Source organism: Oryx dammah, unplaced genomic scaffold (assembly GCF_014754425.2).
Source record: "Oryx dammah isolate SB20612 unplaced genomic scaffold, SCBI_Odam_1.1 HiC_scaffold_11, whole genome shotgun sequence".
In the NCBI taxonomy this organism is placed as follows: Eukaryota; Metazoa; Chordata; class Mammalia; order Artiodactyla; family Bovidae; genus Oryx; species Oryx dammah.
Window position 1 is genome coordinate 39,433,246 of NW_024070195.1, and position 24,345 is coordinate 39,457,590.

The 24,345-nt window shown below is 46.0% G+C and overlaps 1 protein-coding gene across 1 annotated transcript in view; it reads right to left on the reverse strand.

Moving 5' to 3' along the window:
- CMTR1 (cap methyltransferase 1) overlaps nucleotides 1-24,345 on the reverse strand; it is a 54,026-nt gene that overhangs the window by 25,767 nt on the left and 3,914 nt on the right. Inside the window, exons 3-10 of the mRNA XM_040249779.1 lie at nucleotides 15,794-15,945; nucleotides 12,652-12,810; nucleotides 9,775-9,867; nucleotides 8,266-8,337; nucleotides 7,149-7,243; nucleotides 6,954-7,026; nucleotides 1,851-2,049; nucleotides 982-1,100 (exon numbers count right to left, since the gene is read on the reverse strand). Coding sequence (XP_040105713.1) covers nucleotides 982-1,100; nucleotides 1,851-2,049; nucleotides 6,954-7,026; nucleotides 7,149-7,243; nucleotides 8,266-8,337; nucleotides 9,775-9,867; nucleotides 12,652-12,810; nucleotides 15,794-15,945 — 962 coding nt within the window. The remainder of the gene's footprint in view (nucleotides 1-981; nucleotides 1,101-1,850; nucleotides 2,050-6,953; nucleotides 7,027-7,148; nucleotides 7,244-8,265; nucleotides 8,338-9,774; nucleotides 9,868-12,651; nucleotides 12,811-15,793; nucleotides 15,946-24,345) is intronic.

The window sequence follows — 24,345 nt, forward strand, 5'->3', positions numbered from 1 at the left end:
CCCCAGCCTGGTCTCCAGAAGTAAAAATGTTCAGTAATGTCTTCCAGATTTACAGATGCTTCTTAAAATGCACAGCTGTTTACAGGGAGAGGGGAAAAAAATACACACAAAAAAATTCCCACATGGGTCACCAGTCTATGTTGCCTAAGTCAGAGGGACAATCCTTGAGTTTGCCACTCGAGCTGATGCCCTGCCCGGCTGCCTCCCAAGCGTATCAGACCCCGACAGGCTCAGCGGAAGCGGCCCCTCCCTCCACCCAAGCCTATCTGTTGTCCCCTGCTAGACACCAACCTTTGGGGGCTGAGGGCACGCTCAGCTCCTGTGCTGACATCCTAAACATTTCTTCACCTCTCCACATAGCTACTGCTTATGAAGTTGCCCAGGGGGCTCCAGAAGCTTTTTGCAACTCTGGCCACGTGACCCTGGAGCAACTGCCGCGTTCTCTGACCTTTCTCCACACTAAGCTGTGACTCACAACTTTTCTGGTAGTCCAGAGAAGACTACTGGCAGCATCAGATTACTAAGGGAGAAAGCTGCAGGGGCTGCCTCTACGCCTCAGGTAACTGCCCAAGAAATGGACAACCTGAGTATCTTCAGCCCAGCCACTGACAGAGCCTCTTGCAGAGTCTTAATATGGAGTCTTAATATGGAACAGCTGCATTTGGTTACGTGGTCACCTATCAGCTGCTCCCAAGGCTTAGGAGTGGCCATGTACAGACAGCCTCTCCGAGAGCAGCACCCAGGTGACAAATGATGGAAACGTCCTTCCTGTTGGCTCTGCTGAGTCCCTCTTAGTCATGGTGCCCCCTCGCCAGGCCTCCACCCTCACCCAAGGCCCGTTGAGGAAGTGAGTTGGGAAGATCCACCTGCCCCAAGCAAAGATGCCCGTAATAGCACAGCCTCGACAAAGTTACAGACTGAAAAGATGTAAAAAAAGAATAAAAACATACATCATCACCCCACGAAGAGCAGGTCACCTACCCCATCAGCCATCAGAAAGTGGACACCCTTGTGATCGGTGTTATCCAGGACGAAATTCCGAAAAGCATTGATGTTCTCCGGGCGGGTAATGTCTCCGTCTCCATCGATCCCACCCTCACCTGACAGGACACAAGGTTCACACTTAGCTCGTCTGCCCTGTGCATCCCTGGCACTGGGACACAACCTCGCCAGGGCTGTGAACACAGGTACCAGGCAGGCCTCAAGGCCCAGGAGAAGAGCCTCTGTGAGGAGCAGCTCAGTGAAGGACCTGTCACACGAGGCTGCCCTGCAGTGATGGGCCAGGAGGCAGAAACAGGGCCCTGCTACAGTAGAGGAGAGCCGAGGAGGAGTCAACCAGCCGTGAGCCATCAACTCACGGTCTTCATGTTCAAGATCAAACGTGTTTAAAGCACCTACATTTAGGAAGCAATATCAATTTCTTAATAAGTTCTGTTAACAAAGGACTTGGGATTTCCTGCCAAATCACAAGAAGTAAGACAGAGTGGAGGGAACTGCTAGGGGGTTGCTGAGCATCTGGCATACAGGGCTGGAGATGGGTGTGGGTTTGTATTTGTTAATAACCCTGCCAGTTCTCAGCTAGAGATCGAATGGTTTTATTATCTCCTGTCACCACAAGAGAAGAAGGAGAAATTAGCATGGATCTGCCGCAAGTTTGCCTACTGGAGGGTTTAACCTAGATCCCACAGGCCTGGGGTAAAAGGTACAGGCAAGGGGAGATCAAGACCTCGTGACGTGGGCTGGGAGCCCCGGGCTGAGAGCCCCGGGCCAGAAAACATGGCATGTGGCTAGGAGCTCCTCCTGGTAAGACTCGTCCCTCTCGGTCCCTGGGGCCTCCTCCGTGTCCCTACCGTAGTAGGGCTCGAAGAGCTCGCTGGAGGCAGAGTAGAAGTCCTCCAGCTTGAAGTCGTGAGGGCCCTTCAGAGTCAGCCCGAAGCCCTTGGCGTGCCACCTCTTCCTCCACAGCACGTACTCCGAGAAGCCACCCGGGCCCGCACAGACGTCGGCAAAGTACAGAAGCTCCGCTTCCCGGTCCTTCACCAGCGGCTTCTGCAGGGGCAAGTGGAAGCCAGGGGAGGAAGAGGGGAAAATGCCTCAGTGGGGAGCAGGAAAGAGAAAGCAGGGGAATAAAACAAGCCTTTCAGCAAGCACAGTGCAGAGTTCCTGCCAGAGCCACAACCACCAGGAAATGTGTCCTCTGAGACCACTGCCTTCAGAGTCACCCATCCCCACCTCAAAACACCCCTGATGCCTTTCACACCACCATGCCCAGCTCAGACTCCTAAAAAAACACCCTAATGGGCACCCAAGCATGCATGTTTTCTGAGCATCTTTTCCCCACCACATCCTGCCTTACAAGAGTCCCAACGAGCGGAGTAGATGTTCTAGCCCCCCAACGTGACAGACAGGGAAAGAGAAACTCCAAGACACAAATCGACCTGTTCACAGTCTGCAGCACCGCTTAGTCAGCAGCCCGTCAGCCTGACCAGGAGACGCAGGCTTCCTGTCCAAACAGAGTCTGAGGGGCTCTCACATCACTTCCTCCCAGCTCAGGGCCTCACCTTCCAAATGACAGTCTCTGCGTCCCTTCTTCCTCTCCTCCTAGCCACTACCTTTTTTTTCCCCTCCAATTAAGTTTTTATCATGGAATAATTTTAGACGTACAGATAAGTTGCGAGGACAAAGTTTGCACATATCCTTCACCCAGTTTTAGTAACATCTTACATGGTCAGCTGTAAAACTTAAGGAACTGACATGCACGGGTACATTTCTATGAACTACACCCCAGACTTGCTTCAGATCTCACCAGACCCCTTGTTCTGTTCCACAACTCCATCCAAGACCCCACAGTGCCCTGTGTGTCCTCCTTTTTGGCACACCCCTGCTCCTGCCTTTGCCCCTCTGCTGACCAGGGCCTGCACAGGGCAGAGCTGGAAGCTGATAAGATTGAAAAAGCAGGAGACACTGACCTAGGCAGCCATCAGAGCATCCACCCACCTAAAGAACAACTGAATTACACTATCATCATCTGTATTTGATGATTAGTTTCGGCCACTTAAGCGGCTTTAAATTCTTCATATAAAATGCTGGGCATTCCCTGGTGGCCTAGTGGTTAGGATACTAGGCTTTCACTGCTATGGCCCAGGTTCCATCCCTGGTCAAGGAGCTAGGATCTCACAAGCTGCACAGCTTGGCCAAATTAATTAATTAAATTTAATGTATGCTGAATGCAGATCTAGATTGTGTTTACATTTCTCTTCTACACACCTGGGCCCTCAAGGGTGAATTCCACTTGTCTCAAGCCTCCACGGCAGAGACATGCCATCTGCACTGGTGACAAGAGGCTGAGCTCCAGAGGAGTGACCGCAGGGGACCCTGATGAACATCCAGCAGGAAGGGCTAAGACAGCTCAGCCTTCTCTCCCTCAAAGTCTGGCACGGCTGGGTGCTTGTCCAGAGCTCTCTAACTGCTAGATAAAGATCAGAAGGCTTCAGGGGAAACAGTTATAGGAAAGAAATGGAAATACTAATGCTCACAGTCCAGTCACTTTCGAGGTGACAAGGGCTTTGCATCTGATGGTGGTTTATCTAGCTTGATCACAACAGTGGAAAACGTCTCCGGAGAAAGGGACTGTAGCTAAAAATACACTTCATCACCCTGTGACAAGCCCACTCAGTGTGCTGGGGCATATCAGTTCCTTCTCCCCTCCCTCTGCTCCATCACCCTAACATTCTTTGTTCCTGAGCCATCAATTATTCATATTTTCTTATTGTATTCATTTGCACACTAGAAAAGACCTAATGGCATACGCCAAGAATATTATGCAGCACTTCCCAGGCTGCAGAGTGCTAGTGAGGCAGGCGTCACAAGTTTAAGGCCTGCACACACTGCAAAGAGTGAAGACACTGTTCCTCCTCACAGGCCAAGCCCTAGCCCCAGGTGCCAGCTTCTCCAGGTGAGAGGCTGGCCCAAAGATGACTATGAGACGAAAGGAGAATGAATTAATGAAAGCATCTCACCTCCAAAAAGACAGCATAAATATGATCTGTTCTGTAATTTCAGGATGTGTCACCCTAGCAGGCCACGGCCAGCGGTCCTTTCACAGAAATGACAGCCGGGGTTCTCACCTCTGCCACTTACTGACTGTGCAGTCAAAGGCAAGAACACGATTTATGTCTTTAAGCTTGAGCTTCCTCAACGACAAACGGGAACTAATGTAGGTTATTTCTTAAGGCTATTGTAGGATTAAACAAAGTACCTTATATCGAAGACCCTTAAAAACTGTACAATACTGAACAAACGTTAAGACGACACGAAGTTTCAACTCGATCAGCCAGCTCCCTGAGAGTCAGGCCCTTGCCCCTCCCCTCCTTTTCTCTCTGCAGAGTCTGGCGCAGTGCTCCACAGGCAGCAGGGACTTTGTAAGTGCTGTCTAATTTCTTCTAAGACAGCACTGAAACTTCAAGATCTAGATTCAGCTTTTGTATCCTGTTACACTTCATAGCCAGTGCTTTCTTACCACAACGATAACTGCAGGCACACAAGTCCCTCACGTAACGTTTATATATAATACGCTTCCATATACTCAAAGAATCTAAACACCCTTCTCTTCCTGGCCCCTTCCAATTCTTGTTTATGATCTCTTTATTTCCCTAGCCTCTTTTCTCCTTTTACCACAACCTGTAGAAGCAGAAACATGCTGAAAAACCTCAAAGAGCCTCCCTCCAGCTTCCCATCTCCAACCTCCTCACACTTCACTAGGCTTCACGTAGCCTGCACTCTCACTCTAATTTCCCTGATCCAAGAGCCGCTGAGACTCTAACAAACCTGGGCGTGTGCCTGGGGCTTCTGTCTGCTGGGACTGCTCTAAACACAACAAGCCTGCTGGGCTTGGCTGTCACTCCAGTCCTTGGGAGGAAACAGGGGTGAACAGACAGAAGCAAACACTAGGAGCTGAAGAGAAATCACTTTCATAGTGGAGTATAGAAGAACTTCTCTGGAAGGGCAATTCTCCATGGCCACTATCAATCAATGCAAGTCAAGAAGCTGCCTGAAGCATCGCAAACACAGCCACCTTTTCCTATGTAACATCTCCACCCTCCACCTGAATGGTACGACCCTGATGCCTACTTCATTTTCCTGACAGCAAAAGACAATAACCAGATCCCAGCTGCTGGAGGCGTTTACATTCAAAAGCCCAAAATGACGCTGTGATTTCCCATCAACCTGACAGAGTTCCTCTGCCAGGCAGGGGTTTAAGGGAAGTCATTCGGAGCTCAGAAAATTAAATCAACATTATATCAATGTAATTTTCTCAAGATGCTAATTCCAAGAGCCGTTTTGTACAGCTTGCTGGTACTGTAAGGTGGGAGGGAGACCTGGGAGAGAGAAATAACTACAGGCTGGAGGGGTCCACCTGCCCTTCTGCCAGCATAGAGGAGACAACCAGGCAGGTGAGGCTGGAGAAGTGAAGAACCTGGAAAACAAATTTCTTTAAGCAGTGGATAATCGGGGGCCTAGCAGGAGGAGGCTGAGTGAGGCAGAAACTGGACTGGGAACAGCCGGCTCCTGACCCCTTCACTGTCAGAGACTAACCTTCTAGGACAGGGTGAAAATGCTTTGAAACTCTGAAGGGAAAGCTAGAATGAAATTTCCTTTTTTCTTTCTCTATCATATGGAGGGTCTGTGTTCAGAAAAATGAGAGTAGTAAAGTAGAAAATCATTCCGATCCACCACCTGTAATTAGGATCCCACATGAAGCTTGTCCAGAGAAGCAGAAAGGGAAAGTGGCCACATTTGAAGTCACAGATTTTAGAGCTGGAACAAACCTTAAAAGTCCCTTGGTCCTATCCTGGTTCTCTGGCAGGTTAGTAGGGCTAATTTCAGAGATGAGGTAGCTGAGACCCAAAGGAGGTATGAACCTGAGTGACACCGCCTGTGACTAAGTGCTGTACTTCCTACCTGCCCCCAACTATGAGCACAGACCTTCAGACGTGATACTGATTGTAAACAGACCCGTGAAAGAACCCAGATGCCCACATTTCATTCAAAACTCAGACATTTCCCAGAGTACTGCCCCCTCATACCAGGAACAGCAGCAACCAAATCAAATGATGTCACAAGTTTCAATCTGGAACATTAACTCACTTGTAAGGATTGCTCATAGTCGTCCCTCAGTATTGACAGGGGATTGGTTTCAGGTCCCCCCAACAGCCACCAGAATCTGCAGATGCTTGAGTCCTTTACATAAAGTGACGGTGTACAGCCAGCCCTCTGTATCGCAGAGTCAACAGACACAGAGGGCTGACTGCACTCAGACTCCACCCCACCCTGTAAGAGGCAGGCTCAAGCTCCCTGGTGGCAACTGGCCTCTACACATCAACAAGCATGGAGAAGCTCTACACACACCCAACCCCTACCCTCATCTGCTCTCAAGTCCCCCAGAATGTCCAGAACCTAAGCACCATGGGGAAAGGGATCACATCTATGTATTCCTGGTGCCTAGAACTGTGCCTGGCACGACGTAGAGGCTGGATAAATACATGTTTAATCAGTGCAGCAGCGAGGCCTATGCACTAACTCATGCCCTCACCTCCCTGCTCCCTTGGCCTATGGAGGCTACACCTGCTAATCTGGTCAGGAATGCCTCTCCTCCACTGCTGCAAGCCCTGTGCTCCTCTACCTGGAGTGAAGAGCAGGATCTGCAGAGTCAGGAGCTGGGACTCCGGGCCTGAAGCCCTAGAGATAACTGCTTACTAGGGCACTCCTGGGACCACAGGAAGCACTATGGAACCCTAGCTGAAGAGCTCAAAACAAAATATGTCTCATCACAAAATGCATCTCCATCACCCAGCAGGAATACTCTCCTAGCACTGTACAAATGGCAATTTCTGAGCCACTGAAGCTGAAGCCTATTTAGCACTATGAATTCAGAAGCAAAATCTTGTTCTCACCCCATAAGAGTCCCTTGGATTTGTAAACATGCGATCGAACACAAAATCCATGTTAGCCATCTTCATTGCTGCCCTGAAACAAAGCAAGACAGAAAAGCATACCTCAGTACCAGACAGATGGGAGAGCTGAGGCTCAAATGGAAACATCGACCAGTGCACGTCGGGGGAGGGGAGGGAAGGGAAATGCCAACAAACCTGTTGAGGAAGAAGACTCCTCGGATCATCTCGTAGGGATTGGCCCGAGTCCGAGCTCGCCGCATCTCCTCCCCATCCAGGACATCAAACACACTCTGCCCGGAGAGAATCAGAACCACAGGGTGAGCATCACCCTTGGGATGGAGCTTGAGGAGCCGGATTCACAGCCCTCTGAAAAGCTAGGCCTCTGCTGCAACCCAGCTCTGAAATGACCAGATGTGTGACCCCAGACAGGCGGCTCGATCACTCTGCCTCTCAACTACCTCACTTGTGAAATGGTACAAAATAAAAGGGAAGCAAGCACGTGTCTGCCACATGGTAAGTGGTATTAATCCTCCTGGCACTGCGAACCCTTGCTGCAAGCCTGCTTCTCCACTCCAGCAGCAACTCAGCAGGGACCCGAGTTTTGCTATGAAGGGTGTACCCAGAAAGAGGGCCGGCAAACCAAGATCAGGCTTTTCTGAGGGCACCTAACTCCCAGCAGGGAACCCTTCTCTTTCTTCTAATTCTCTCTGGAAAAAGAAAGACTCACTTTACCTGAGGATATTTCCAACACTCTACCTGCCAGAAAAATAAGCTCGTGAGGCTCGTCTCAGGCCTTGCTTCTCCTCCAACTCATTTTCTCCTCAGTTTCCTTGGCTCACCCTGCCACAGGCAATGCACCTCCTGACCAAAGTCAGGTTAGGTCAGAAGGCATCGAGGGGAGAGCAACACCAACTGTCTCTGTTAACTCTAACACTGAGTCTTTTTTTCTTCCCAATTTAAAGATAAGGAAACTCAAACTCAGAGAAGCTAAAGCAAATGATCCAAGGTCACTCAGCAAAGAAAAAAAAAGCTGCAAAACTAGGTTTGAATTCAGCTCTGATACTGAAGAATGATTCCAAATCTTCCACTATGCCAGCCCCTCCTCAGGATTACGATGAACCCACCCACTGAAATTAAGTGGTTCCCTTCCTGGCTACTGACCACAGAGACAGAACAACACTGCAGGGCAAGGGAGTCGCCAGGAAAAATTAGCTAAATTTCAGGTTCCCCAAACCGACTCAAAAGAACAAGAAAAGCCCAGCACAACCCCTCACACAAAATCTTTACGCCAGCTCTAGCCACGAGGACTTACCTTACACTTCAACACACTGCGAAGCAGGCCTTCCCCACAAAACTCTGTTTCATCTTCAATAATCATCTTTCTCTACAGGGAGAAGAAAACAATCCATAGTGACCACATGTGACTGCATTTGGGAGGAAACTAGGGTTCTGAGTGAGCAAAGCAAAAGGGGGCTTGAGTCCCTGCCAGAGAACATCAACCCCGAGGGGCGGGAAAGAGAAAGCCTAAATCCCTCTGGCTTGGCTCCAGACGGCTGCGAGAAGAAGCCCCCTGGGGGCTCCCATAAAAGCACCATATGGATACAAGACTCGTGAATGCTGAGGCTGAGAAAAGCAAACAGGGAGGAGACACCCAAGCTGTCTGTCCCTAGAGCACAGGGGCAGAAGGATGGGGGATACTTGGGAACACCCAAAATGACAGAGGCTGTCCTTTAGCCAGGAAGCTTCTGGCTCCTTGGTAAGTATGAAGGCAGGACCTCAGGCACCGACTTGGCAGCCTCACAGAAAACAAGGGTGTGGGAGCCTCATGGGGATGTTGAGTTCAGCGTCATGTACGAGTGAGGCTGCCTCTAAACCAGTGGTGCTCAAATTCAGTATTCTCAGGTTTTACACTCTTTAAGATCACTGAGGATCCTGAACAGCTTTTGTTTCTGTGGGAGATAGATGTGTATATGTGTGTGTATGTATTTATATACCTTATTATTATAAGTTAAAATCGAGATGTTTAAATATTTACTAGTTCAGTTTAAAATGTTATATTAATATAAATAAACGTGTATGAAAATTGTATTCCAGAAAAAAATGATTGAGAAGAGTGGGCACTGCTTTCCATGTTTGCAAAGCTCTCAGCACCCAGCTTACACGAGACAGGGAGAGTCTCCCGCCCACATGTGCATTCAACACGTGCTATCACATGTCATAGCTTCTGGAAGACTTCTCAGGACACTTGCAAGAGAGTGACAATGAAAAAGGCAAATAACTTTTCAGAATTATGAAAATAACTGACCTTGTAGACCCTCTGAAAGGGTCATGGAGATCCCTCAAGTCCCTATACTTCCAGAACTGCTCTCTGGAACATGCTGATCTGGTAAAACTATATACTTAATTCTTACAATTTTCCAGAAAGAGAACAAACAAATTCCTTTTGTAACAACTCCCTCATTCCTTTCTGAGGACAGGAGTAGTCTTTTTTTATCTACCTGGAACAGTGCCCAGTAGGGACCAGAATATACACAGGTGCATAATAAGCTACTCTAAAAAGCATCCAAGAGGAAGACAGAGTTACGCACTTTGTGCTGCCTTGCAAGGTAAATGACTAGGAGGAAAAAAGCCCCGCATGCCACATCTCCCAGGGGCATATCCGTGAAGCTCTTGACACCCTCTTGATGCAGCTTTATTCCTGCCAGAAAGCTTAGATTCACACTTTTCTTAAACTGTGAGTATACAGATACACACACCTGATTTGAGGAGGAGAAATGTCAGAAGTGTCAAGAATTCAGAGTACATTTTCCTGAACTCCTACCTTCCCCACAACCATCCAATCGCTCATTTCCTGAGTGTCAGGAATTTCAGTGGTACATTCTGGGAACCATGACACCTGCTCACAGGCACTGGGCTACAAACAAAAGAGAGGCAAGTAAGTCAGGTAAGGGAGACCCTCAGGGCCATGCCCCAACTAAGAGAGGCTCGGAGTGAGAAGTGTCCAGGAAGCTGAGGCCAACAGCAGTGTCAGACCTAAGAACTGAGCCAGAAATCTGAAGTTCAGCTTCTAAAGGCCAGGGCCAATTCTGCTTTGAATTCTAAGAAACTTCTCCAACTTTCAAAGTTTCTTTCATTTGTTCCAATATTATTTGATGAACACCTACTGTGGACTAAGAGCTCAATACACAGCGGTAAAAAGACATGGTCTTTAACTCAAGTGGCCTATAGTCAGAGCAGTGGGGACGCAGAGAAGAACATAAGTCTACAAGGCAATTATATCAGGAAGACAGTGCAATGAGCCTCACTTCCTGATGCCTTTTATTGCAAGACACAGTAGAAACTGGCTTCTCTAGTGCTGCTTCCTCTTAATTTTTCAGTCACTTTCCTTGCCAAGCTAAAACTGTGGTTTTCGTCCTGGCCACACTTAGCATCATCTGTAGACCTTTTAAAAAGTACTGATGCCCGGGCCCCACCCTCGGAGTATACGATTCTGTTGGTTTCAGGTGGGGATTGGGTATAAGGACATTTTTTTAGAGGTCGCCAGGTGATTCTAATGTGCATCCAAAACTAAGTTCACAGGGCTAAAGAAACAACGATTATAAAACCTAAATAGGTGGCTAACCTGCATTGGCAGCTCCACATTTTCCCTCCAAGTAAGTGTGGAGAAGAGACTCACCATTGCGAATTGAAGCAATGAGATTAAAGGTAATACTACATGCTCTGAAAGGCATAAAACGGTATCTCAATGCAAGGTCTTGAGGGCAAGCCAACTACCATCAACAGAGAAAAAGTCTAAAAGAAAAATTACTGAAAACTTTGTCCGTGAATCTAGCAGTGAAACACGGCTTCTCCTCCTGGTCAAATCCGGTCCCTTTAGGTATAAAAGTTGTGAATTATAACCTGTGAAAAGCAGCTCATACACAATATGGATGCGCCTTTGGAGAGCAATAGCAGACTCAACCTCCCCACGGAGTGTGAACATTATGGCTGCCTACAAGGGGAACTCTACCTGAAGCCCCACACCTTACTCTCCGCATTCCTGGACAGCGCCACTGGAGCATTCTCCACGTGGTGACTCAGGAATCGGACGCTCACTTCAGGCCGCCCAGGCTCAACTACCTTAAAGAAGCGGCACTTCCCTGATGATCCAGTGGTTAGGACACTGTGCTTCCACTGTAGGGGGCACAGGTTCAATTCCTAGTTGGGAAACTAAGATCCCACATGCGCTGGCATGGTCAAAAATAAGCAAACAATTAAAATTTAAAACAAAAACAAAAAACCACCACCACCACAAAAAAAAAAAAAAGAAGTGGCCACCAACAAATAGTTGAGGCAAACTCTTAACCAAAAGATTATCTTTAAGGAAAAAAAAGTGAATTATGGTAAATGGTGATTAAGTCAGTCTTGCCTCAAAAAAATTATTCATGGAATTCCCTGGTGGTCTAGTGGTTAAGACTTGGAGCTTTCATTGGCATGGCCAGGGTTTAATCTCCAGTCAGGGAACTAAGATCTCACAAGCCATGTGACAAGGCCAAAAACCTACCCCCCCTTTTTTTTAAATAGCCTGTCTCTATTAAAAACAGATTTTATGAGCAAATTTCAGATTCCAAGTTTAGCAAAGTTCTAATTCTGCCCCATTGAGAGGGTAGGGACTTTTCACTCACTTTAAATAAATGAGGACATGGAAAGTACCAAGGAATTTGGAGGTGGAAACCTACATCTAGCCCCAGTTATAAATATTTGCCTATTTTGCATTGTTGCGTCTCCTTACAACTACAAGGCAACACAGCAGGACCACTCTCAGAATCCATCAATTCCTGGTTTGTTAGCATCTTACTCTGACACTTTATTAGGCATTTATCATGCATAGGTTCACAGAACTTTGCTGCACCAGAACATTAGGGAGACAAATAAAATATCTCTTTTCCAGAGTTCAGAGCAACATCTGAAGCTCAACTTACAGCAGCTATATGGAAGGCTAGACATTTGTGTTTTATCTTCTCTAGTTTCAACTCTATAATGGTAACATTTTACCATTATTTTTAGGTATTTTTATTATACCCACTTCAAATCCTCTGTGAAATAAGGTAGGGCATAAGTAAATGAATAAACATAAAATCTCAACATTATCTACGCCATCAAAAGGGAATCTCTTTAGATATTCAGGATTAAAACAAACTCACACCCAAGGAGATAAGCGGAATAAACCCACAAGAGAAAAGCTATTTGGCATAACCAAACACCTATTTAATATCAGGACAGCATAAAGCTGAGGCAGTGCTTGGACCCTGGTGGGCACCTGATTCAGCTACGCACACAGTGGGAGAGCGGCCCTCATCTGTCACAGGGGTCCTCTCAGCAGAGGGTGCGCACTACCTCCTCAGGCATGCTCATCACTGGTGGAAAGCTGCTATCTATTTAGTCAAGTTCCTTGTGGAGACACACTCTACCTTTCTGTATCTTCTACCCACTGGTCTTAGACCCAGTCTTATATGAAGTAACAGGAAACAAATCCATATCCCACCGTATCTCCCCCAGGCTCTTTTCCATTTTGGACACCCCCATATCCTCCATGTAAGAAACTAGTTCCAATCCCCACCAACCACCCTGATTATACTGCCTCTGAGGACTTCTAGTTTGTTAATATGGTTTCATAAAGACACAAATGGCCTTCCCGTCTCCTCTCCACACGAGGTACCTCTGGCTCATCTCGCCAGTTCACATTCAGCTCTTGGTCAAAGCCTTGCAGTGTCAGACCCAAGCCTCGTCGACCTTTCTGATTAGAGGCCTCAACGATGTCCTTCCGACCCTGGCTGTATTTACCCAATCCTTCACCTTCCTTGAAGCCCATCTTGGCCTGAAAAAGAGAAGTAAATGGTGTATTATATAAGCAAACAGAAGTGGGGCACTTACATAAATAAGACATTTATTCAGTCCTTCTACTGTGTCAGACACTGTATTAAATTGTGAGAAATATAAACGAGTAAGGCCTAAAGTTTTCCTTCTAGCCTAATAACTGCAATTTGATTGTGAGCCCTGTGGCTGTCTACTCTGGGGGTGAAAGTCTAGGGCAACCAGAAGTTGGATAAATGAGAAGGACCTCATAGCTGTAATTAAAGGCACTAAGAGTACATAATGAATCTCACTGGACATTTGCACAACTACCCTTCCAGCTAATATGTCTGATTAAGTGAGAAGTAAATCTAGAGCAGAGTTGATAAAGAGAACATAATTTAAAATGGAACTGCTTCCAGCGGCAACTTCTAAACCTTACCCTTAACCAGTCAAATGGCCTTACTAGGGAAGGACAATGAGGGCTTGTAGGAGCCCACTTTTAATCAAGAGAGTAACTGAAAAATCACTTCATGTAAAACTGAGGTATGGGAGGTACTGTAAGACTGGACAGAAGCATCTGTTTAAATGTCACAACTAACTAAAAAGCTTACACTAAACTCTACAGTCCTGGGCCCAGTTATATATCCCTAAAACCAGAGACCCCAAACTCACATACTCTTGTCTAATAAAAGAACTCCAACCCTGAAGACCTGTTTCCTCTAGAGGCCTGTATTCCCTGTGGAAGGGGCACTGCAGGCTCAGCAGCTTGATGAAATGCCTACAGTAGCCACAAACCTTTCCCCAGGTCAGAGTCTGAGTCACCAACCTTCCCATCTCCCACTTCCCTGAAGTTTTTGGCCCCCAAATCAGAATCCTGACTACGACTTCAGAAGTGGCAGTTCTCATTCTCAAATGACTCCAACAGAAAACGGAGACATCAACTATATTCGTGAAGCTAGACAGAAGACAAACTTGGATTTCCCTGACCTTTGCACATATACTGAAGTCTGATAAGAGAAGTAAGCAAGTCTTTTCTTCCACCTTCCTCCTGTGGTATATCAACAGGGTACCAAAGCTGGAAAGGAAAACTGGGCCCTCTTCTGGAAGTTAACACAGAAGACAGCTCTACTCCCATTTATTTTAGGAACCTGGGAGTGAGCAGGATTTTAGTCATTTTAAGATCAATCACTGGAGCAAAAATCTCAGCATGAAGCCTCCTTATCCACCAACATGCATCCGTGTGCTTCAGTTCAGTTCAGTCACTCAGTCATATCCAACTCTTTGAGACCCCATGAATCGCAGCACGCCAGGCCTCCCTGTCCATCACCAACTCTCGGAGTTCACTCAGACTCATGTCCATTGAGTCAGTGATGCCATCCAGCCATCTCATCCTCTGTCGTCCCCTTCTCCTCCTGCCCCCAACCCCTCCCAGCATCAAAGTTTTTTCCGATGAGTCAACTCTTCGCATGAGGTGGCCAAAGTACTGGAGTTTCAGCTTTAGCATCATTCCTTCCAAAGAAATCCCAGGGCTGATCTCCTTCAGAATGAACTGGCTGGATCTCCTTGCAGTCCAAGGGACTCTCAAGAGTCTTCAGTTCAAAACACAGTTCAAAAGCTTTGCTCGTAAGAACTCAGTACTAAGTGTAAGGCCGGACCCCGGGGCCATGATGGGCCGCCCCTCCTCCAATCCACCACCGCCGGAGGGCATTGGCTGCAGCTCCCCTGCTCCTCGGGGAAGGTTCAGGACTGGGGGCGGGAGGACTGGCATCAGCCACGCACTTCTACTACAAGCTGTCCACAGACCTCACTTGAGACCTGGACAAGGTGGCAGATTCCATAATGGCATTACAAACCCAGATAACCTCTCTGGCAGCAGTGGCTCTCCAAAATCGAAGGGCCCTAGACCTGCTAATGGCTGAAAAAGGGGGAACCTGTCAGTTCCTAAGGGAAGACTGTTGTTTTTTTGTTAATGCCTCGGGGATAGTTCAGAACAAGGTCCGAGAGCTGAGAGAGAGTATCAGACTTAGACAGGCCAAGTCAGACGGTTTCGATTTCTCGGGATGGTGGAGGTCGTCTTGGGCAAAATGGCTTCTCCCGCTTCTCCGAACCCTCGCAGCCTTGCTCCTCAACCTGTCAACAGGACCTTGTATTTTTCAGATCATCCTCCAGAAGGTCAGGGAGCTGACCCAGACGGCTACTGGACAGATGTTGATGGTGGCCGCATACTCCACAGACTCCCGTCCAGAGACCCTGAGGCCCCCTAAAGGTCACCGGAATCCAGCCATGACCCTCAGCCCGAGCGATGCCCCAGTTCAGCAGGAAGTAGCCAGAAGCGATAACGGCACCCCTTATCCTATCAAAAGGGTCAGAATGTAAGGCCGGACCCCAGGGCCATGATGGGCCACCCCTCCTCTCTCCCGCCGGTGGGGGAAGTCCCTAACAGAAGGCGCCTCCCAGATCCTGGGGACCAATGACAGCACACTTCGCCAGCTAAAGCCGCCCCGCCCCAGCCACGTAGAAGGACCTGTCAGCCCACGACGCCTCGGCCTGGCGACCTATCCAAACCCCCGTTCACTAACCGTACCTTTTTGGGCGATCTAGCTCGACCATACCCTGCAACGAACGCATATAAACCACTCCCCAGCACAGTCTGGGCGCGGACTCCCTCGACCGGCCTCTTTCGGGTCCGGGAACCCCGCCCGGGAGTGCGTCGGCATTAAAAGCCTGTTAAACACTCTTGGTGTCCTGGTCGTCTTTTACCTAACACTGAGACCAAAGGCTGCCCCAGCTCTAGACAGAAGAAACAGGCCTGAACAGCTGCTTCCCACAGATGATTCAAATGTGATACGTGTATCAAGAAGGGGTTACGCTCTCTCTACTGAACTACAGCAGCTGGGAGGCAGAGGGAAAACTTACGCCCTCGCTTTGCTGCTTCTACCAACACAGTTTCCCTCCTCTCATTCTGCTGGTAGAGCTTTAGAAACCCAACCCAAGCGTTGACATACCATGAGCTTCTGGGACACACTGTTATACATGGAGTAGCGAGAGGAAGTTCCCTCCACAAGAGAGTCTGCTTTGAATGCATCGTCAAAAGAGTCCGAGCTGCGTTGCTTCCCCTCAGTCTCGCTGTCAGACCCACTGAGGCTTGTAGCAGATGCTAGAAAAGAAAAAAGAAAATGTTTTGGTGTGTTTATGGCACAATATAGCCTCTAAAAGTTCAAGTTTCATTTATACAACTAGTGTTCGGTATATGCATTGCACACACACAGTTCATTAAGTGACCCAGATCAAATGTATTCTCTCCCTCTTCTAAACTGTGTCATCTTGGGCAAGGCCACTGAAGGTTCCTAAGCGTATCTGACACACAATGGGAGTTCAAAATATCAGTCTTCCTTTCCCATCTCTTACAAAACTGGGATGATAATACCTTCCTCATAGAGTTGAAGATTAAGTGAAAAAATGTATTTGGGAGTGCAGTGTCAAATAAAAAATTTATTAACAATATGATTATTATTTCTGCTGCTATTTATTAGTTGAACATCACTTTCCAAACACTGATACCTGTTTTCAACAGTTCCATCATGGGGACTACTAGCTTGCGACTGTCTAACCTCCTAGCTTTCTGTTTTCATGGTCCTTCAAACTTGTGGGTGAGAGGAGGGCATCTACAGCACAGCCCCAAAGAGCTGGCTCACAGAGTGAAAGCTGGGGAAGAGAAAGGAAGGAGTGAAGGGGGGGGGTGGGGATAGGAAAGGAAGAGGAGGAGGAGAGAGAAGACGGGGAAGACGAGGGTTCAAGCAGCTGCACTGAGGTGGGGAGTAGAGGAGCTGCAACTAAAGGCTCCAGGAGGGAGCTGCCGGCCTGGGTGAGTCAAGCCATTAGCATCATTTGTCAGCAATTTTGTTGCCAAGACTCCAAATAAGACCCACCTTAGCAGCTACTACTGGCCAAAGACGGGATAAGCCACAGTCTAGATAATCACTATAACTGCATCTTTCCTTCTCTTTGATAGATATGTGAATCTCTTAGAAGATTTTAAGGAATTCCCTGGCAATCTAGTAGTTAGGACTCAGTGCTTTCATTGCCAGGTCGCTTAGATCCCTGGTCAGGGAACTAAGACCCAGCAAGCTACATGGCATGGCCAAAAAAAAGAAAAAGATATCTCAACCCAATATAGTTTTATACAGGTAACTTCTTAGGCAAACCCACCCAAATTTGGAAATAAATTCTATCTCAAAGATCAGTTAAACAGGGGACTTCTTTGGTGGTCCAGTGGTTAAGACTCCATGCTTCCACTGCAGGGGGCGGGGTTTCGATCCCTGATCAGGGAATGAAGATCCACCATGGTGCAGAGAGAAAGCAAGGAAAAAAAAAAAATCCGGTAAACAATTTCTGCATATTCCCACTGAAAATGGTATAAACCACCAAGCCAGGAGGAATGCAGAACAGGAAATGACGGTGGTAGCGTTTAATCTGATCCCAAGGTTAAAGAAGCTGTACAGTGCTCAGGAGTACACAAATCTCATTAATAGGCAACTGTGCTTATTTAAGAATAAAATTCTGGGGGCTTCTTTGGCGAATAGTAGATAAGACTCCATCTGCCAATGCAGGGGTCACAGGCTCAATTTCTGATCTGGGAAAATTCCACATGGTGCCGGAAAACTAAGCCCGTTCATCCCAGAGCCTGTGCTCTGCAACGAGAGAAGCCACTGCAGGGAAAAGCCCTTGCATTTCAAGGAAAAATAGCTCCTACACGTCACTAGAGAAAACCGCATGTAGCAACGAAAATCCAGTGCAGCTCACCATAAAAATGTTTTTAAAGAATAAAATTTTTTAATTTCTTCAATTTACGAATATTATTCTTGCAAACATCTGGTAGTTATTAGGATATAAATGCTTGCTATTTAGACCTAAATACTAACAAACCTGTTAGGTATTTCTTTGGGTATTTTAAAGGCATAAGTGAAAAAAGTTAAGGCAACACTAAGAGTGTCAAGAACCAAGAAAACTTGGGAACCTCCACTCTATATATTGAAATGATGAGACCACCAAGACATGTTGTCAACTGGATAACAGAAGACCAAGACCATATCCATGAGCATGGCATCCTAACTTTCATGTTCTCAAAAACGACAATAAAATAAAATAGAATAAATTTTTATTTCTTATAATTACAAAAAGTTTTTGGAAGGCAAGATATACAAGACCAATAAAAGTGATTAGCCACACATGTGTGGTTGAAGCATAGAGAAAGAATACCACAATGATTACTTGGAACAAGTGGAAAAAGTGAAGCCTGATTTCTATTTTTATATCACTAGAGTTTATAGTGGCTATCTTTTTATATTTTTTGATTTATGAACCATGTGAATATATTAGCTATCAAAATTTAAAATAAATGTAAAAAAAAAACACAAAACCTAACTTAGCAACGTAGCACAATTCTTTTAAGAAAGAAAGGAGGTCCTTGAGAAGAGATGTTGACTCCAAAGTCTGGCTGCTTGTGGGAAGCCTTTGAGGAAAGGCACAAAAGACAGCCATTAAAAATTCTCTATATACCCAAAATGGGCTTTATACAGGTATTCATAACTTGAGGATTACATTCTAATTCTAAAGCCTGTTTGCACTGATCCATCCATCTCCCTGTGAGAACACAGAGTCGCAAAGGGTTGACATTCAGAGAAGAGCGAAGTCTTCCCTAGCACCCAGGCCTGACTTTCCCTTCCAGAGAGCTCCAATAGTACCAGTATTCACACCAGGAGCACAGCATTCATCACACTGCCTGAGAGCTAGTTGCCACATGCCATCCTACTGGACACAGTTACTCCTAAGGAGCAAGGACTGTGCCACAATTAACCTTCTATCTCTAACACGTGAACTGAGGCTTTGCATGAAAACAAATAAACTAGTTACTCACTGTAGTGAATTTAAAGAACTGGCACCCAGTTGTCATCTTTGCTAAGCATCTACTGTGTGTACAACTCCTTAGGACATTCCCTTTTACAATATCTCAAACATGTGGTGTAAGACATCCAGCCCTCAGAAATATAGGGAAGGATACACGTCATTATATATTAGGTTGGGGCAAAAGTGATTATGATATTGGATTGTGAATTTTAAAACCGTTATTAACTATGCTCAGACACATCTTTATTCATCAAAATAGGAACCATTACAATCAACACATTTTTGCCAATGAGAAGTAAGTTGGTTTATTCCTATAGCATAAAAATCCATGCTTTGGGGTTCAACAAACTTTTGCAAAGCATTTTCTGCCTCCCATTGGTTGTGGAAGCGTTTTCCCTGCAAAAAGTCATTGAGATGCTTGAAGAAGGGGTATGGTGGATGAGGCAAAACTTGGTAGCCCAATTTGTTCCACTTTTGAATCACTGGTTGTGTGACATATGGTCAGGTATTGTCATGGAGAAGCATTGGGCCCCTTTGGTTGACCAATACTGATTGCAAGCGTGGCAGTTTTCAGTGCATCTCATCGATTTACTGAGCATACTTCTCAGATGTAATGGTTTCACTGGGATTCAGAAAGCTGTAGTGGATCAGATGGGCAGCAGACCACCAAACAGTGACTATGAGATTTTTTGGGGTGCAAGTTTGGCTTTGGGAAGTGCTTCAGAGCTTCTCAGTCCTACCACAGAGTTGGTTATTGCTGATTGTCAAATAAAATCCATTTTTCATCATACATCACAATCTGATCAAGAAATGGTTCATTGCTGTCGCATAGAATACGAGAAGACGACACTTCAAAATGACAATTGTTTTGATTTGCAGTCAGCTCATGAGGCACTCACTGACTGAGCTTTTGTACCTTTCCAATTTGCTTCAAAGACCAAATGACCACAGAATGGTGGACGCTAGGTTCTTTGACAGCTTGTGTAGTTCTAAGAGGATCAGCGTTGATGACTGTTCCCAGGTGGTCGTTATCAATTTTCAATGGCCAGCCACCATGATCCTCATCTTCAAGGCTCTTGTCTCCTTTGCAAAACTTCTTGAACCACCACTGCATTGTACGTTCACTAGAAGTTTCTAGGCCAAATGCATTGCTGATGTTGTGAATTGTCTCCACTGCTTTATGACTTCGAACTCAAGAAAATAGCTCGAATTTGCTTTTCATCTAACATGATTTCCATTGTCCAAAAAGTAAAGATAAACAGCAAGTAAACAGACATTAGCAGGAAAAAAAAAAAAAGGTGAGAAATGTGCATTAAAATGATGTATAATATCACATTTATTAAGAATGTATTCCAGTATCAAATGGCAAATTTCAACAATACAAAAACTGCAATTACATTTGCACCAATCTAGTATTTGTCCAAATACAGAGTGTACAACATCAGGAGTGAACCATAATGTTGTATCAGCATAGGTTCATCAATTTTAACAAATACAGCACTCCGAAGAGAGATGCTGTTAATGAAGGAGGCTGTACACACAGGGGCGGGGGTGTAGGAGGTCCCTTTCTACTTTCAATTGAGTTGTGAAACAAACCGCTGTAAAAAAAAATAAAATGAAGTCTTAAAAAATTTTAAGGTTCAGCAAAAAATTTAAGCATGAAGATGGAATATTTATATCCTGACAGAACTGTGTCCCCCTTGGACTACTCTTTAGCACCCTGTACCAAGGCCAAAAAAGGACACCTTATACTGTTTAACAGATCAGACAACAACTTTGGTTGAGGACCTGTTTTTATAAACTGTCCATGTTATATACAATGGAGTACTATCCAAAAGTATCAATCCTACTCCCAGAGAACTTAAAAATCCAACAGCTAAGATAAACATGCGTTTTTCAGTATATATGACATTCTGAAAAAGAAAAGCAGGTGAGCATGTGTGAAAATTTTAGAATAAACTTAAAACCAAAATTCTGGCTTCTGAGGAGGAATGTTGGCTGAGAAAACCTCTGAATGAGAGGCACCAAATCGGTCTTTGTCCTCTTAAGGTGACCCTCCAATTCCCTCAACAAGGAGCTGACGTGCTTACATGGGCCAATGCAGCACACGTCAGAGTGCTACTTAGAAGGACAGACCCAGAACGTGAACAATGAGTAACCATGGAAACTGAGAGGTATGGTGATATCTATTTTCTGTCTTGGCTTTTCTGCATTTTCTGCGTGAGAAATAAGAATATATTAGTTTCAAAATTAGGGTTAAAGGAAAAAAAAAACGATAAAGAAATAAAGTCTCATTCAATAAGTCCTGTGCAGAATTTGTTTCCAGAGTAATCTTCAGAGGACAGCATATGAGGGAAAAGACCTGAGTAGCTCAAGACAAACCCTAGGCCTCTCATTGCCCATGCAGAGGAGAGATGTGAGCTCAACAGAGCTCCCACATGCTGAAGAGCTGTGCTTCCCAAGGTGCAGCGTCTTCCTCCTCAGTTGCTCCCTGACTCTAACCTGTACTGCTCAGTAGCAGGCAGCTCTCTGGGCACAGCCCTAAAGTTTCTCAGGGAAGCCCAGGGATCCTGCCACCAGACTAGCCTAGAAATTAGCATGTTACATCAGTTGTTATTTCTTTCACCAGCTATCTGGAGACTCACACATCTATCTATACAAAGGTTAGGAAAGCCTGGTTTCCTTCTCACAGGACAATGTGCCCTTGATCCAGCTCTAGGGAGCTGCCAGGCTGTTAGGTTTGCTTAATGATCCAACAGTGGGCACCCATCAACAATATGATTACCATTCCTGGGCATGCAGGGTTCCTGCCACCATCAGATCCAAGAGAGAGAGATCTTTTGTTTTGTCTTCATAACATTTCTGGACCAAAATGACAGAGAGAACCAAATTTGGGTGCAAGGCTCACTGGGCAAATCCTTGGTGGCTCAGGTATAATATTCCTGGACCGGACTCTGGCACAAAGATCTTTCCACTCCATTTCTCTTTCCAAGGTGTCACCAAGAATACAGTTGTCCCGCCCAAGGTCTGAGAATGAGGTTGACGGGAGCTAAAATATCCGACTAGGCTTTTCTTTGTGAGATGGAGAAGTGTGCTGGATTAGCAGATAAGCCTTATTTCTCTATTTCATGTGCTATTTAAAGCCTGTTCTTAGCCTGACACCATTGAAGCCAAGTGCCCTGGAACAGTCTTGATGTCCACAGACTGCCACAGCCACTCTTTTCAGATGAAAAGAAGACACCTGTCTCTGCTGCACCAAGAGCTAAAGAGGAAGTTTAGCCTCCCAAGACTGACAAGAATTTAGCAAATATTGAACAGACAATCTTATAATGAGGATATAAATTAACAGGAGTAATAAGGTCGGTCTATTAAAATCATGAATTTCATTAAGAACATGCCAAAGCTGGGTGGCATTCCCATTTACTCCCCAGGAGCTTCCCTTCTAAAACCTACCGGAGAGCCCAAGACATTCTTCCACGTTTTCACTTAAGATTTCTTCTCTACCCGATAGAAATCATTACTCTTAAATCATTTTAAAGACAAGAGGTTTATTTTAGAGAAGAATCAGAGGTATCCCAGCTACTGACAGAATTGTTCATAATAGAACAGTAGGTCAAACATGTCAGGATTAAAAATGACAGTGACAGCACACGAGGGGCAGCTCTGGCCACCAACGGCCACGGTGAGCAGCACACAGATGCGGGAGAATAAACTACGCACTGCCATAAACACCACATCCTGCCTAACAACTGCTGAGGAGCATACTCATTCCTGTTTAAAGACTCAATTTCTCCTTCATGCCGGACGAATGGTAACTCGTTAAAGCAATTTAAACAGATACCGATAAAGGAAGTTTTTGATTAAGGTCATGAATCTGGGCTGACAGGAAAACGATGGTGTTTCAGGGAAAATAGCCTATTTAGGGAAGAATTAAACCTGGTGGAGGGGAAGGCACTTTCGGCTAAAGGAGCCCAGAGCAACACGCTGTGGGAGGGCTGGGAGCCCACACGGGATGTGCAGCTGAGAAGAAAAGGAAATCGTCTCGGGGTCTAGACCAACCTATCCTGTGACAAACAACCAAAAAGAACAAATGACTGCCATCTGCCACTCCTTGCTTAATTTCCAAGAGTATATTTAGGCTTGAAAATGCCTTCAAACTCCTCTTAAAATACTCAAAAGAACACACGATGACCCAGTGGCCATGACAACAACATCCCTTTTCTTTAGTCTGGTCAGATGTCAGTCGCAGACTGGCAATGCAGCTACCCTGTCAATAATGCAAAATAAACAAACTGATTAAACTAAATAGACCTATTAATGAGTCGCCACATTGATCTAGCAAAGGAAGCACAAACAAGGCCCAGACAGAAACAGCAACTACTGATTTTTTGTTTTTCTATCTGCACTCCCTAAGGAGCATTTTTCAATCATCTATTCAACAGTGTGTCCAGGCAGCAGTGGTGGAGAGGAAATGCACCTGCTTTAATGCAGTGTGCTGAGCAGCAAAGCCACACAGAGCTCTCAGCAGATATGCAGTTTCTGGGGAGACAGAGAACTACCGGAGCACACTGTCCAGGGAATGCCTGAGAGAAGTCACCACAGACGGAGATGACAGAGATGCAAGGCACTTAACGAAATGATCCTCTGCAGACTGCAGGAGGGGTGGGCACAGTCCAAGAGGTGAAGCATTTTAAGGCTCTTAGAAAAGATACCACTGTTGCCTTCCATCAGTTATATTCAGTAAATATTTCAGTTCAGTTCAGTCGCTCAGTCGTGTCCGACTCTTTGCGACCCCAAGAATTGCAGCACGCCAGCCCTCCCTGGCCATCACCAACTCCCGGAGTTTACTCAAATTCACGTCCATTGAGTCGGTGATGCCATCCAACCATCTCATCCTCTGTCGTCCCCACTTACTGAGCCATTTATTCCATGCCAGGCATGGGGCTGCAGGGAGAGGGGCACAGACAGTAGTCTTGCTGATGAAGACACCAGACCCTCATCCTCAGAGCTTTCTGTGGAGCTGCTGCTGCTGCTAGGTTGCTTCAGTCGTGTCCGACTCTGTGTGAGTCTCCCTCATCCCTGGGATTCTCCAGGCAAGAACACTGGAGTGGGTTGCCATTTCCTTCTCCAATGCATGAAAGTAAAAAGTGAAAGTGAAGTCGCTCAGTTGTGTCTGACTCTTCGTGACCCCACGGACTGCAGCCCACCAGGCTCCTCCGTCCATGGGATTCTCCAGGCAAGAGTACTGGAGTGGGGTGCCATTGCCTTCTCCATCTGTGGTGCTGCCCCTCCCTAAAATTAGCTGACCTGGGAAGTTAACAATGTTTGCCTCTGCCTCATTTTTCTGCCAATCAAAGGGACCAAATGGCCTATTGCCAGACATATACAGTGTACTGGCCACCTCTAGATTTCCATTCTGTACACACAACAGGAACAGTCAAACCTGACTGAGTCACACGGTGCTACTTCTGAAAAGGTTAAAGCCATTTGGCAGAATTAAGGGGAGTTTGTGGGAGAATGGGAGGGAGGGGGGATAATCTCCACAGTCACATTTTTAAAAGCTTGAAATTTTAATTAGACTGGTTCCCTTGAAAGAGTCTTAAGTATACACCTTTGTCTCCTGGGAGTCATTCTCTTGAGAGCAAATGTC